At 46.8% G+C, this 15,369-nt stretch overlaps 1 protein-coding gene across 4 annotated transcripts in view; it reads left to right on the top strand.

Annotated features, from left to right (window-relative positions):
* pde8b (phosphodiesterase 8B) overlaps nt 1–15,369 on the top strand; it is a 41,280-nt gene that overhangs the window by 13,653 nt on the left and 12,258 nt on the right. For all 4 annotated transcript variants that reach the window (XM_086188544.1, XM_086188546.1, XM_086188545.1 and 1 more), the window contains 13 exons: nt 5,092–5,282; nt 7,616–7,675; nt 8,482–8,539; nt 8,838–8,926; nt 9,353–9,431; nt 9,601–9,741; nt 9,819–9,907; nt 9,987–10,041; nt 12,440–12,491; nt 12,641–12,718; nt 13,696–13,772; nt 14,537–14,701; nt 15,098–15,143. In XM_086188544.1, coding sequence (XP_086044670.1) covers nt 5,092–5,282; nt 7,616–7,675; nt 8,482–8,539; nt 8,838–8,926; nt 9,353–9,431; nt 9,601–9,741; nt 9,819–9,907; nt 9,987–10,041; nt 12,440–12,491; nt 12,641–12,718; nt 13,696–13,772; nt 14,537–14,701; nt 15,098–15,143 — 1,180 coding nt within the window. The remainder of the gene's footprint in view (nt 1–5,091; nt 5,283–7,615; nt 7,676–8,481; nt 8,540–8,837; nt 8,927–9,352; nt 9,432–9,600; nt 9,742–9,818; nt 9,908–9,986; nt 10,042–12,439; nt 12,492–12,640; nt 12,719–13,695; nt 13,773–14,536; nt 14,702–15,097; nt 15,144–15,369) is intronic.

The following is a 15,369-nucleotide window of genomic DNA, read 5'->3' as shown; positions in this document are numbered from 1 at the left end:
TCGAAATTTTCTTGCGTATCACAGTAAATGTGATGAAGTGGATGAAAGCATTTGCACCTGCTGAGTGACGATGGAAGCGAGCGAGGATGATATTCGCTGAATTGGTTATAATTTGGTTTTCTGTTGACAGGTGGATCGTATAGACCTGTTTCAAAAGGGTTTCATGATACTTCATTATATTCTTTTGTGGTAGTGACACTTGCTGTTGTGAAAACAGAGCCGCACAAACAAGTTTTGATTTCTCATGGAACCATCGTCAAATACTGAGCAACGCCGGTCAGGCTGACGAAAAAAAAATACATGCATCTTGAATAAGAATGTGACCCACGAATTAAAACCGGCAGTGGAAACATGCTGGACTGACAATGAACCTCCAGAATTAACTCATGGAAAAGATTAAAAAAAAACAACAACAACAACAACAAAAAAAACACCTTTCTGCCATGAAAGTGTCTCACATGTTGAAATGGTGTAACTGTACGTGTGCCGGCACGATATGTGGAGGGTTTGTGAGGTCATGGGCCGGTCCGTACGCCGTCCGTGAAGAGTTTGGTAATAGTACTAATAGTACAAGGTTAGGCAGGGCTGAGTCGGGGATTGCCTGTGCTCATCCTCTGGTTGAGGATTAGGCCATGTGCTTGTCAGATTTGTTGCCCTTATGTAACAGAGAATGTCCTGGAGGTTCCCAGGAATCAGCTCCTCCATCAGGTACTTGTTTACTACTTTGTTTTAATTCACTTCGCTTTGGGTCTACACGGCTCTGCGGACCCTCCAGTGCGGGGATGTGAGAGATCTGTTGGTACTGTGCCTGATCCAGCTCCTATGTAGTCTCTTGCAAACCCGCCAGGACTCTCCGGCAGGGTGAAGGGACGCGACTTCTGCGGACCCATGACCCAAACTCCGCTCCACAACCTCAGCCATGCGCTTCTTACTGGAGAGACCAAAGATTAAAGACAAATGCTGTGATTTAAGCTAAAACAAACTCGATAAATCGCTCGTGCTCCTCCGTCCCTGACTTGCTTGTGGAATCTGAGTCTGATTGTTCCCTCGGTCACGTGATCTATCTTATATATGACTCTTAAACATCCCAGTCAGCAAATGTGCTCTGCTGGCCGATCCGCTGTAGTCATCCCCACCGTTCCCTCAGGAACACGAGCCACTCAAGCGCCTTCCAGTCCAGCAGCGGACCTCGCCTCACAGTCTCGTGGATCTTTTCCCCCTCGATCCAAAATGGAGTCTGATCGGCACGATTGGGATGGTGATTGCAGAGCACCTGCACGGAAGCGTCTGCGCCTCGTTTGTACCCGGCATTTGGATGATCGGATCATGCGATGTGGCCACAAACGTTCAGCAGTGTGAACGCAAATGTGTTCCAGGCTACAGTGAAGAACTCTGTGTGTGTGTGTGTGTGTGTGTGTGTGTGTGTGTGTGTGTGTGTGTGTGTGTGTGTGTGTGTGTGTGTGTGTGTGTATAAACACTCAGTGATGAGCATGCAACATCTGATCAGGTGAAAAGCCTGCCAGGCAATAACTGATCAGCCACAACAATGAAATCAGTTGAAGTGAGAATGATATTGATTGCGTGGTTACCATGGCACCTGTCAAGGTGCGTGTGTGAAATGAATGGATCTGAGTCACTTTGACGAGATGAGCGGGTCAATGCCAAAGTCTTGCGGCGTCCTATTGGTGCGCGGTGGTCACTGAATGAGGTCCAAGGACAGAGACCTGGTGAACCGGGTCCTGGGTACTCAGGGTTCGGTGGTGCAGCGAAGGACAGCCGGTCCGGTCCAGTCCCACTGAAGAGACCCTGATTTACTTCTTACTGAAGAAACTTCTCGCTGTGGACTTCTGTGTCGCACACCACAGGAAACGTTTAGAGGTCTTTTAAAATGTCCAGGCCAGCAGTTCTGACAGCAGAAGGGGGACCTACGCAATATTCGGCAGGTGGTTTTAATGTTTTGGCTGATGGTGTGTACTAGGGGTGCGTCAAAGATCTTGAGCGCCAGTCTGAATCCACGGTCTGTTTTGCTCTCTGTACTTTCTCTGTCAGACATGAGGAAACCCGGGATGGTTGAGCGCCACAGTTAGCAAGGAAAACTGAGCATTTTTTGGTTCAGGATGTGAACCTGATTTGGGGGGGGGTTTGGAATGTGGAATTGTCAGAGAAAGCTTGGAGGAATGGGCACAGAACCGGACCTCTGTTGGATGCAAATGGCTAAAAGCAAAGTTAGCCCTGGGGAAACCAACCCCAAAAAACCCAGCAGCAACTCCCTTTGATTTTATATTGTTTTATAATTCTCTCAGAGGTTTTGGAGTGAACCAAAGCATGAAAGCAGAGCCCCGACGGCCGTTGTTTACTGTCCTACGCTGTCCCTGAGCCAGGCTGTCACGCTATCACATGGATAAAGTGGTCATGGCCAGTTAGCCCAGTGACCTCTCTCTGGGTTTGTGAAGCTCCCAACTTTAGATGGCTTCTAGCCAGCCGTGTGCAAACATGGCGGATTAACCTCTGAACTCTGACAACCTCACAGCAGCCGTCAGGGATAAGCCTGGCACCAGCTGAGGACTAGCCGGACTATGGTCTCATCCAGACCGCCGGACCGCCACTTTACTGCGTATTTCAAGTATGTATTTAGTTGGAGGACTCCGCCACCAGGGAGCTGCTTAAACATGTGTTCATTAGCGTAGCATTGACACTGAAGGAAGAATGATGGAGGGTGGCCATGTGTACGTCTGATGGGGTATTAAAGGCTGGTGACATATCTGGGCGGCAGGTCTGTGCGGTCGGCCTGGTCCCGGGATGGACTGGGCACTGTGTGTGTGGAATTTCGCATGCTAGCACCATGGTTACACAAACCAGCGCCATGGTTACACAAGGCAGCGCCGGATCAAAGAGTGTGGACCTTTCACAGGCACCCACCAACGCCACCTCACCCCCCCTCCTTTACATCTACGTCTGTGTGCTGTGTTTCCAGGTGAAGTCCTCCACAGGTAGATATCCTCTTCCTCGCCTTCTGACATTGGGTAGGAAGTGCGAAGTCATGACTTTAGCGCTCATCTCTCCTCCCCGTCACTCTATCCTTTTGTTGTCCTTCGAGGGAGTCAGGAGGTGATGCTGCTGAGAGGCCCAGCTGAGTGCTGTTGGTTCTGGCTGCCACCCAGTTGTGTGTGTGTGTGTGTGTGTGAGAGAGAGAGCGAGAGAACGATAGAGAGAGAGAGAGAGAGAGAGACAGCGTTTTATTCCTTCTATAAAGGTGGCCGGTGTGTTCAGGGTCTAAACACAGTGTGGGATCAAAAACGTGTGCTGCAGGATTCAGGTTTATTGGTGTGAAACAGAATTCATTTGTGCGTTTGTGTTGTCGAGTTTCTCCTGAATAAAAAAATTCACCAGAAGAAGATCTAACTTGAAAGAACACGTCCACTTTTTGGGAAATACAGTTCTTGCTCATTTGTAGTGTCGGACACAGATAGATCCCTACTCTCCTCTCTGTGTGATCTGGGAAACCAAGGACTAGGATATGTTACCCAGTACTACTTTACCTGTCTCAGCCTCCTGCACTGTCTCTCTCTTTCCCAGCTTTCAAAGCCTTCAGTTCCTCTTCTGTTTATGTTCCGTTTCAACCAGTTCAGGTTCAGAGTTTGTCTTGGTTTGTCCAGACGTGATCCTCCTCATCCTCTCTTAAAAAGTCTGCCGTGGTAAACAGGCAGCAGTCTTTGTTTTGTTGACTGAAGTCACGATGGGCCTTCAAGGTGTTGCATCAAATCACTGCGCCTGGTCAGGAAAGTAGTCCCGTGATGCGTCCAACTCTAAAATAACATCCTACTCATGCAGACGAAGACAATTTTGGATTAAAGGGTGTTTGAAGGGTGTGTACACTCGCCTGCCCCGTGCGATATCAAGGGAAACACCTTGAGGGAATTTCTTGAAACGTCCACTGGGACTTTTTAAAGTTTTTTTTTTTCTCTGTCATCATACAATAGTTAATTAAATTAACTGAATGACATCTATGAATAATGTCTGTGACCATCCTGGACTTTCCATCCATCCATCCATTTTCTTCCGCTTATTCATGTTAGGGGGGGGGGGGGGGGTGGAGCCTATCCCAGCGGTTTTCGGGCGAGAGGTGGGGTTCCCCCTGGACAGGTCGCCAGTCCATGGCAGGGCCAACACATAGAGACAGACAACCATTGGCTCTCCCAGCCACGCCTACGGTCAATTTAGAGTCTGGATTAACCTGGTCCCTCTTGATGTCTTTGGACTGTGGAGGAAGCTGGAGTACCAGAGAGAACCCAGCAGGAACAGGGAGAACATGGAGACTCCACACAGAAAGATCCCGTGCTCCAGCCGGGGCTCGAACCGCCTATCCTGAACTTTGACGCTCTAAATTCCATTAAAATAGAGCGTGAGTTCACATTCCCATCCGCTGCCAGTGAGGGATTCTGCTTTGGTTTTTTACGCCTTTTTTTTTTTTTTTTTTTTTAATCTACATCTACAATTCAATTACAGATAATTTTGAACCTTGGCAACGCTCATCTGTGGTGGTGACGTCTGTAAGAGATTCATCAGCCCTTCTTTATTGCCGACAATTCAACCAAGCATGCAATATTATCCCTTTTTATCAAATATGCATCTTTACTGTAAATATTGCGTCTGCATCATTGAATGCACATGTTTCTAATGTAAGTGAAGAAAGCTGCATGGCGTTGAGCTTTATTGCTGTGTGGCGACGAGGCTAACCAGTCACTCACCGTGTCTCATGATAGCCGTATACCTCAGGGACAGTCCTTTTGTCTGTTTCATGTTCTCAAACATTATTTCTACTTATTTCTCTGTCATTTTGTGGTTTCGCAGAATTCCGACTGTTTCCATGACAGATTTAGAGTTTGAATCGCTGCTGTTGCCTCTGAAGGTTTGAGCTCAGTGCAGTCACAAATGTTCCTTTTCTGGGTTTGAAGAAAGACATTCAGCACTCAAATGGATGTTGCTCAGGTCCATATGTGTCAGCTGCTGTGGACAAATGTCCTGAGACACCAGGGCAGTGTTGAAGCAGCCATGTCTCACCCAGACGTCCACTCTGTCTTGTCCCGTCAGGTCCTGCTGGTGTTCGCCAAGGAGGATAGCCAAAGCGACGCCTTCTGGTGGGCCTGCGACCGTGCTGGGTTCAGGTGCAACATCACGCGGACGCCTGAGTCCGCGGTTGAGTGTTTTCTGGACAAACACCATGAGATTATAGTCATCGATGGACGCCACTCACGCCAGTTTGAGCCCGAAGTCGTCTGCCGGTGAGCCTGAATATCATCTTGATGTTTAGAGGCCGGAATGTGTCAACAGTTATGGAAGTAGACGTCTTGCCAAGCTGCGAAAATCAAGCAGTCCTGTGTTGTTGCAGTAGGTACTGGATCTAGACTAGATCTGGAAGTCCCAGCAGCAGCCAGACGCAAAGAAGACACAAATCACAAATACTTTGAGTCTACTGTTAGGGCGGTAATTGTACATATTAATGCTAGTATCTCCGCTTTCAACTCTAAAGTTTTCAAAACAGGCTCATCACCATAGCTTTGATTACTCTGAGCAGAGCTGACCTACCCAAAACCCCGCCCTCTTTTTGGGATCCTCCAATCACAATCGTTGCCTGGCTTGGAAAGACTTTGATGGAGGCGACTGCTTTGAATCAAGGGAAAGAGGGTGGAGCTATCAGTGTTGTTTTTTTTTACATCATCATACACCCTTTAATTATCAATGGATCAGAAGGAAGAACTCAATTCTTTTCTCTAATTTAGAACCCTTTGCCTTCTTCCTGCTGTCCAGGGTTGATGCTAAGCTAAGCTAAGCTAAAAGATTGCATGCAGACTTGAGAGCAGTAGAAAGCTTCTCTTTGCCAGAAAGTGGGTCAGGGCGTGCGGCCTGAGCGTCACTGTACTCCAAAACACTTCAAATTCACCAGCTGTACTGCTTTTCTTTTGCTGTATGTTATGATTCATTTTATCTAAAATACTACTTTGATAAGGACTCACAGAAGAACGTGCAGAGTTCCACCAGAGTTGAGAGTTGAGTTGAGGGCACATTGGCACCGTTCGGTGGCCACTGGAAGCACTGCAGCTGCCTGCAACCTGATGCTGCACACACACACACACACACACACACACACACACACACTCACACACACACACACACACACACACACACACACTCACACACACACACACACACCAGTGACTGTTGTTCAAAGGGAGCACAGTCCGGTGTTTCGCTGGAAGAAGAAGAGTCGGTGGATGATGGTGTACTAAATTGGCTCTTAATTACAAAGCAACTCGCCGTCGGTGCATTTGTGGTCATGAAGGCCGTGTGAGAGCCAGGAGGCGTTCAGGGGCTCGTTGATGAGCACGCTGTTTTTTTTTTAAAGTCTTGTCAGTGTTTCCTCACGGAGAAATCTGCTGGCCTCATTCCAGAAAAGTCTCAATGACCCACTGAACTCCTCAGCTGGTGGTTCTATTCACACTGGTTATACTGGTCTGCACAGGGAGCTCTGGAGTGGCCAAAGAGGGAGAGCCAGGAAAAATAGGTTGTAGCCAGAGAGAAAAACTCAACAATCTAATCAAGTGTGTCTCCACGAGATCTAAACTTGTTCCCCCAGTTTAGTTATTTTGGTGCCACAACATATAACTGAAAATAATCTAAACATGGGACCAAGTTACTGTATTATCTTGTTACCTCAAATAACTAAACTGAGGGAACAAATCATACCCTGTGGCCACTAAATAGCTAACTTGAACCAACAAGTCATATCTCAGGTCCTCATATTTTCTCCGTCTCTCTGGCCTCTCCTGGGCGGGCAGACACGCGTCTGTGCTCTTCCAGCCAGTTAGTTCTACTTTCTCGTTGGCTTCAGGAAACTCAAGATGTAACCGGGAAATACTTCAAGTCTTGTATTGTCTACTCGCTAGACGGAAGAATGTTTCAGACACGCTGAAATGTAACGTGAACAAAAACGGACGTCTCATTTAAATGCCGAAGACTTAATATTGCAAAAAAATAAATGCGTTTTGAGGTCTGTAACAAAGGCCTTGTGTTGAGGAGCTACTGCTGGGGATTCCCAGGGATCAGAGGGTATAATATGTGTCCCATGCCTGTGCGGATGCCTCCCAGGCGTCATTACAGGGACCTTTTCTGAATGTCTTTTGTCATTAACCCTGCAGGAGTTGGGCAAGAGTATCGTCCTGGGCTCTTCCCCACACTGAAGGACTCACGCTGTGTGGTGATTTATTATTAGCGATTCATTGTTTCCCTGAGCACAGGAACAGATCCATTTGTCCCTCATGTCTTCTGATCACCAGTTTGGCAGCTGCTCCTTGTTTTCTCTCTCTCTCTCTCTCTCTCTCTCACCATCTCTCCATCTTCATGAGAATCTCTCGTCCTCTACCATTTCCTTCCTGCCTCCACCTCACAGCCGCAAGTTCTACCAGAGAACAAGGGTGGCTGAACATCTGCAGCTGCAGATGTTTGATTGTGTGAGGTGTTTCTGCGGGAAGTGCAGAAATGTTCACCCTTTCGTTGGTGTCGATGACATCAGCGCCACTCCAGTACCGGTCTGACGTTTCATCTGTTCTCTCTCCAGGATGATCCGCGCCACAAAGCCGTCTGAAAACACAGTTATTCTTGCCGTTGTGCCACAAAAGTAAGTTTTTGTAGTTATTATAAAGAGTTCTGCCTCCACGTGTTTTTAGACGCATGAAAATTCTCTGCTTTTAATTATTTGCTTCTGATATTTGACCCCCCCCCCCCAAAAAAAAACAAAAACAAAATGTCTCCGATGAAAACTCAGCGACCAACAGCTTCCAAACCTGTCATGTCACCAATCATAAATTTGTACGTCCATGACTTCACAACGGCAATCGTCGGACATCCGTGTGGAGCAACAGTGCAAAACGTGTTTTTAAGTGCCTCTCCATGACATTTTACCTCTGGCTCCTGGAAGTGACGTTCACAGACACAGCAAATTCATTTGGAAGGAAGTTTAATGTGTCCTGAGCGTTCTCTGTTGATTTGATGAGTGTAACGATGAACCCGAGATTGGGAATTCACCGCTGCCGCGCCTCTAGAGAACATTTAAAGACATGATTAACCGAATGCTTAAATCACTGTTTTTGGTAAAGTGTGTGTCGAGTGTGGTGAATCTTTCCAAAAACTTGAAGCAAATGATGTCCGTAGCAGTATTGCTAGAGCTCCCGCCACATCTCACCTGAGGAAACGCAAAATGTCCTTCGTTTTTTTTTTGTGTGTGTTTTTTTTTAACAGATGTTGGATTTTTGTTGTAAATCAGAAGAACTGAACACTGCCTGCCAATGTGGTTCGTTTCAGACAAGACACAGAAGCTGATAAAGAAAATGTGTTTCCGGGCTTGTAAACTAGATATTTTAGCCCCCGAGGTGTTGATAAGCATGTTTCTCAGATGGTGATAACTCCTCTCCTGTCATTGTATAGAGCGCCTGACCAGGACGAGCCATCTGTTCTTCCTCTCCTGTGTGCTGGATTTAGCAGAGTAGGTCCACCAGCTCGCCTCGTCTTGTGACAGTGTGTATATAACAAGAGTGGTTGTGTTATCCTGCTTTCTCATCAGTGCTTTTTATTGCCCCACCCCCATCCTGAGGGCTTCAGACACTAAAATAGCTGCGTGTTTTGAAAGAAGCTCTTATTGTCAGCCGTCTTTGTGGTGTGAAAATGACGTAAGAGAATACAAAACAAGATGCTACTTTGTAAATGCTGACTCTCTCTCTCTCTCTCTCTCTCTCTCTCTCTCTCACTCACTCTCCTCCTCCTCCTCCCTCCCTCGTTCTCAGAGGTTTGTGGAGAACAGCAGTGTGTCGGCCTGTTACAATGAACTCATCCAGATTGAACACGGAGAGGTGCGCTGCCAGTTCAAACTCAGGTACAGCCCAACGAAAACATCATGCAAGTGCCATGCCGTCATATATACATACACTGGGAATATATACACAGTTAATCTGGCCAGCTGAAGCTATCAAGTTTCCTGATCCTGAGTTAAAGGAATGTGTCCAATTTTTGGGAGCCCAACAAGAATATGGATACCCCTCCCTCCCCTGCGCTGCATTAGACAGCTGAGACCCGCAAACAGCAGCTAGTTAGCTTAGCACAATGAATAGTTGGGACTACTGTCTTGACTGGGCACAGTGATTTGCACAGCTCCCAAATCCTAATGCAGCACGGAGGAGAGGAGTGCCGATCTTCTTGCCTGGTTGGGGGGGGGGGTGATAGGCAATAAGAGCGCTCCCCAAAAAGGTGGTGCGTTTTTGTTTTTTTTGTTTTTTTTAAGAGCCCCTTCATTCATCCACAGGGCCTGTAACTCCGTCTTCACGGCATTGGAACACTGTCAGGAGGCTGTGGAGATCACAAGTGAAGACCACATCATACAGGTAGGACCACTGAGCGAAACCTCCAGAAAAGAACTTTAAATAGGATAAGTCGGGTTACACGAGTTGGAGCTCAGCAGTCTCCGGACCAGAGCGATGTTTGCATTTTGCAGTATCAGATTCCAAACAAGCGAAAGAAACCTTCCTGTTCATCTTCTTGGTTCTGTCCCAGTACGTGAACCCGGCATTTGAGCGGATGATGGGCTATCACAAGGGGGAGCTGATTGGGAAGGAACTGACCGAACTGCCCAAGAGTGACAAGAACAGAGCCGACCTGCTGGACACCATCAACACCTGCATCAAGAAAGGAAAGGTGAACAAACATCCCACAATCCCTCCACCTCCCATGTTCTGTTAGAGCTGTGTTTGATGGTTCTCTTCTCTCTGGAGGAGTGGCAGGGTATTTACTACGCCAGGAAGAAGACCGGCGACAGTATACAGCAGAATGTGAAGATAACGCCCGTCATCGGCCAGGGAGGGTGAGTCAGCTCCCCCCGGACCGTCGCTTGGTTCAGGCCCAACAGCACCACTCACAGGTTTCTCTATTGATCCCAACAGGAAAATCCGACACTTCGTATCCATCAAGAGACCTCACATCGACAACAATAATCAAGTGAGTGCAGCGGTAATCTAGTACCCAGCATCATCTATGATGTCACGAAGGATTAGATGCACCCACTCGCACTTGTGTCTGCGTTCTCCATTCATATATTTAATTTTACCCACATTTCTTGAACCTTCAACCTATCGAAGTGAAGCAAAAGGCTTGTATTTGGATCTTTAAAAAGTTAAGAAGTCCTGTATCAGTATAAAGTGCGTGAAACCTTTATGAAAATGATATGGTTGCGTCAGCAAAACTTCAACCTCGGTTCCAAGCTCAGATGAATCTCACCTGCACAGTCGCAGCAGTTTGAGGTCTGAAACCTCTGTCTCCAACCTGCCCCGAATGTGATCTGAATTATAGATTCTGCAGCTATTTGGAGAGAAAATGCTGCAAAGTTTAATTCACAAAAACTTGAATAAAGCCCACATTAGAAGAGGTCTGCTATCCTAATGCCACAGCAAAGCCAGGCCCAATCAAGAAATTATTGATTCAGTCCAAACTGGATGTGGATCTCAATCTGTGCCGGCTATTTCATGTAAAAACAACAAACTACCTGCAGGCTCAAGTGTCAGATTCAAACACATGTAGCCTGCTTGGCTTCAGCTCCGTGGAGCAGTTATTTACTCTGAAGCAGGTGTGTCGCTGCTCTCAGCGAGGTTCCGGGCCAATAACGTCATACTACGCTAAGCTACGGCTAAGCACCGGGATCCCCTGCTAAGGCCTGTGAGGGCTAGCAGCCAGGCGCCAGGGCTATTTATACCCCAGCCAAAGCTGCACAGGGACTAGCTTTAGCTCACCGCGCTCTCTCATCATGTGTACATGAGGTGAGTCACTCGCTGGCATCTGCCTGCCAAAGCCACATGGCATCCATTCCTGCTTGTTGGGATTGGGAATCCTTCGACATGGTTAGCGACTGATCCGTTTCCTGAAATCGTGGAGGTAAAAAAAGTCATCCCCCGCAAACTGAGCTGTTCAGCTGTGCCCTTGTTTCTAATTCGTTTTCACCACACATTTTTGGTACCAAACTGATGCAGAGGAGGAACAGAAGTTTAGTATGTGGTGACATTTGCAACCAAATGGAGGCGTGTAATGCATCTTCACTGAGATGCCTTCATCCATCTGCTGACCCGAGGGGACAAAGGTGCTTTCAGGACAAAACTGATCTGATATTACGCTTTGGTCACTTCCCTCAGAACATTTAGAACCACACATTGTTCCTCAACTCTCCCCACCCAAGCCTTTGGCTGCGTACCACAGTTTCCATTTTATGGTGTTGTTTAGTTAGCAGTATTGGGCTAACCACTCCAGACTTGCAGCAGGTTTAGGGTCACTTTTGTTTGGCTTCCTTCTCAATTAAGGGACATCATAATCTCAACTGTTCTCCAGTTCAAGTTAATGCAAAATATTTTTTTTTTCAGATGTCTGTTTGTGTTTTGCAGCCCAAGAAGCCCATTAAGAGGCCGCCAGTGAAATCTGGCAGCCGCATATGTCATTAGAAGTGTTTATACTGTCTTAATCCTATTTACTCTGTCAGGGGTGCGCTGGAGACCCGAGAGCAAGCGGAGAGATAGAGAGAGAGAGAGAGCGCGAGAGAGAGAGAGAGAGAGAGAGAGCGGCTGCAAAGAAGAAGACATGGGTTCTAAAACTTAAATGCCATTGAGGAACATTTCATTGATTTTCTCGATAGATTGATTGTGCACATAGAAATGGACCTGAACGCTGCAGGTTTGGACGTCCACATTCATCATTACATAATTACATATCTGTCAGCAAGGTGCCGTGAGCCACTGAGGGGAGGGAAATCTTCAGTAACCGGATTAGAGGCTGGACATGTCTCCATGGACGTGACCTCGGTGTGACTAACTGGATGTACTGCACAAAGACTTACCTGCATGAAAATATAATCGCTATGGCTGGAAAATTTGCGCTAACTTGTAAATGTGTTGCTCACTGTACACTTGAATCCATGGAAGTCTGCGCTGCTCCCAGGGTGGCAGAGGGGCAGAGCCTTGTAGGGTGACGTGGCAGTTGTGAAATTGTGAGGGGGGGGGGGGGGGGGGGGCGATGAAATATGAAAACCTCACCGTCTTCACCCTTTACCAAGTTCTTGAGGTGATTTTGACCAAAGCTGAAATGGATCCGGTTGACACGCCAGGAGGAATAATAAAACTTAAGACTTCCTGTTGCCGCCAGGTGGCGCTATGAGTGATCTTCACCAAAATCCAGGGGATTTTTCCTCGCCCCACTCTACACCCCTCCACCAAGTTTGGTGAAAATGGGCTTCGTAGCTTTTGTGTAATCCTGCTGAGCGACACACGCGCCGGTCAACAGCGGTCTTGATTGTATTCCTCACGACTAACTATTAACTATTAACTACCACCACCATCTCTCACTCTCTGTCTATCAGGTCCACAAGTTCAACAAGGAAGAGAGGTGCAGCGGAGAAATTTCCCAGTCAGGTAAAAGAGCATTCTGGTGTATTTTTGATCTAAAGAAATCTTCCAGATGATTGTGTGATTTCAGTCCGCCTGTGTTAAACGTAACAGCGGGGAAGCACACAGAGGCCGCGTTCACTTCTGCATAGTTAACGTCCTCTATGTCTGCACAGAGTGCCACTCCCTACGTCACCGGGACAGAAGGAAAGATTCCATGGATGCGAGATCCCTCAGCTCCCGTGGTAGTGACGGTAAGATTATTCCTAACTTTCCATGAATGAAAGATGAACGTCGCTAGACAGTTAGATGATAAAGGCAGGGAGACAAAAGCTGAGTCGGGGGAAGGTGAAAAATGAGGGAATGAGTCAGATGCGCGATTGGACGGCACTCGAGCTAAAGAGATGGTGAAGAGATGTGGTGGGCTGATGACATGACGTCGCTCCCTCCTCGACGACTTTGACGCAGCCGCTGCTATTTTCAGGTGTCTCGGTTGAGTGCTGCTGCTCCTCCTCCTCTGCTGCTTCACCTGATTCTCTGCTCTTCAAACCACTTTCCTTCCGCTAAACTCTACTCGTCCTCCATCAACCCTTCACTAGCATTTACTCCACACCCGCCACACCATTTCCATGCAGCTCTTTTATTTAGAACTTGTTCTTGGGTTCTAATAAGGGAGGAAGTGCAGGCTCCCAAACCCTGAGAATGATCTTGTTCTCTTCAGGTGCCTTTACTGCAGTATCCTAACATATTTCTAAGTGGAAAAGTGATAGAGAGGTGGGAGATAAGCCCGAGCCTGTGCATCTGTATCCATGGTAACGGGACAGGAAACAGGGTTTGACCAAGGATCTGGATGAAAAGGGGTTAAAAATAGGCAAGAACGATAAGATCGGCATCAGCAGATATCTGTCTTTTTTTTGATATGTTGGTGTCAATGTGATGAAGACTCAACTCTCCTCTCCACAGTGTTAAACATGTGATCGATGGGTTTCTCCACATATTTTAAAAACAGAGGAAACATTACATTTTCAGAGACCCAATTTTAACACGCATTTTTCAGTATGAACGGCCAAATCAGTAGTAGAATACCTGCATAGCGGTACCAAAGTTATCCAACGTTGTCCGTTCCTAATTAAAAATGCATCCTTCTTTTCAGTTCAGCTTAAACCGTTTCAAGTAGCCGAACAATGAGCCGTGCCGTTGTCCTCAAACACTGTTGTTGTGTAAATTTCAGCCTCCAGTTTACAGAATCGGAGATATTCCTCCGTCGCCAGGATTCACTCCATGACGATCGAGGCTCCCATCACCAAGGTAGGCCGCTTCCAGCTTTCTTGCCTTAGTTTCATCTGACCACACAGAGGTTTTATTTTTATGATGAGCTTAAGTTTTTACAGTAAAAGTGCACACATTTGTGTACTTCTCTATCAATGGGAGCAAAAGACAATTTTGTGTAAAGACCAAAAAAAGAACTGCATTAAAAGGGAGAAATAAAGCAAATTTAGAAGTCAGCACTTGGAGAGCGTTTCCCTCTGCTAAGGTGTTATGATGCTAGTAAACCTGCTATTTTTTAAATTATCAAAATGGGTCGCTTCCGTAGTTTATGACCGTGTTTGTTGGCTCCACCAACTTGTAGTTTGTGTGTAATCCTGCTGACAAACCAACAGCAGGAAGTAAACGACAATTCAAACCAGTGATTTTCACGTTCCTTCCAGGAAGCGTTGTTTGTCAGGACGGATGCTTGCCAGCAGAATGAGATGTGTTCCACTAACTGAAGCGTTCCGCTTTTGCGGGAAAGATTCAGATGTGTTATGTGAGGGAGCACGAAAGAGTCGGCCGGGTCCGGCTGCAGGCTGGGTCGTATTTAGAGACCTCACGTATACAGTATGTCATTGTTGCTGCGAGCCCTGTGGTGCTGGTGCGTGCTGGAGAAGCTTTTTTAGCTCAGACAAGATCTCTCATCATCACATGGGGTTCTTCGAGATACAGGGACGGGGGAAAAGAGCGCTGCGACACACACACACACACACACACACACACACACACACACGTTTTACTTTCTTATTCCTCTTCTCAAGGTAATAAACATCATCAACGCTGCCCAGGAGAGCAGCCCAGTGACGGTGGCTGAGGCTCTGGACCGCGTGCTGGAGATCCTGAGGACCACTGAGCTCTACTCGCCTCAGCTGGCATCCAAAGAAGACGACCCGCACACCAACGACCTGGTTGGGGGGCTCATGAATGTAAGGGGCGGGGGGGTCGGTTAGTGTACCCTCAAGTGTAGATGCAGGAAACACAGATCTAGACTTACGCTGTCAAAGCATCCGCAGCCAATCCTGCTTTAGACTGACGGAAAGACCGCCCGCCTGATCAACAAACATATACTGAAATAAATACATATATACAAACCAATAGCAGAGAAAGGTCAGATAAACTGGAAATGCACAAATAAATATATGAACAGCCCTTTTCATTTCCAAACTTTTTTAAACTTGTTTAACTATTTATTTCTGCGTTTATGAATGTATTTATGCTGTGTAACCACGTTCTCACATTATTGTTAATTGTACAAATTTGTGTTGTGAATTTGTTTGTAGTTGTAACTCACTTGACCCTGCATTTTTTTATATTCTCTCCAGGATGGACTGCGTAGGCTGTCTGGCAACGAGTATGTTTTCTCCAAAAGTAAGTTTAATAAAAGCCTGTGCTTCTATAGCGTCTGGACTCTGGCGCTGTGCAGAGTGGCGACAAGATTTCAGTTGAATTAAATTACTTGTGCGTCGTATTTTTATATGAATGAACATCACATTCACTTCCCGCTTATTGCATGCTGCCATTTTCAGAGTCTCCCAGCATACGTGAAACAATAGCGACCGCTGAGCATGCTAGCTAGTAGCAACCTCTATGCTAA

This window comes from Aulostomus chinensis, chromosome 19, assembly GCF_037954235.1.
Source record: "Aulostomus chinensis isolate RoL2024-O1b breed Wild chromosome 19, RoL_Achi_v1.0, whole genome shotgun sequence".
Lineage (NCBI taxonomy): Eukaryota > Metazoa > Chordata > Actinopteri > Syngnathiformes > Aulostomidae > Aulostomus > Aulostomus chinensis.
Note: the sequence above shows the minus strand (reverse complement) of the source record. Positions and strands in the feature narration are given on the sequence as shown.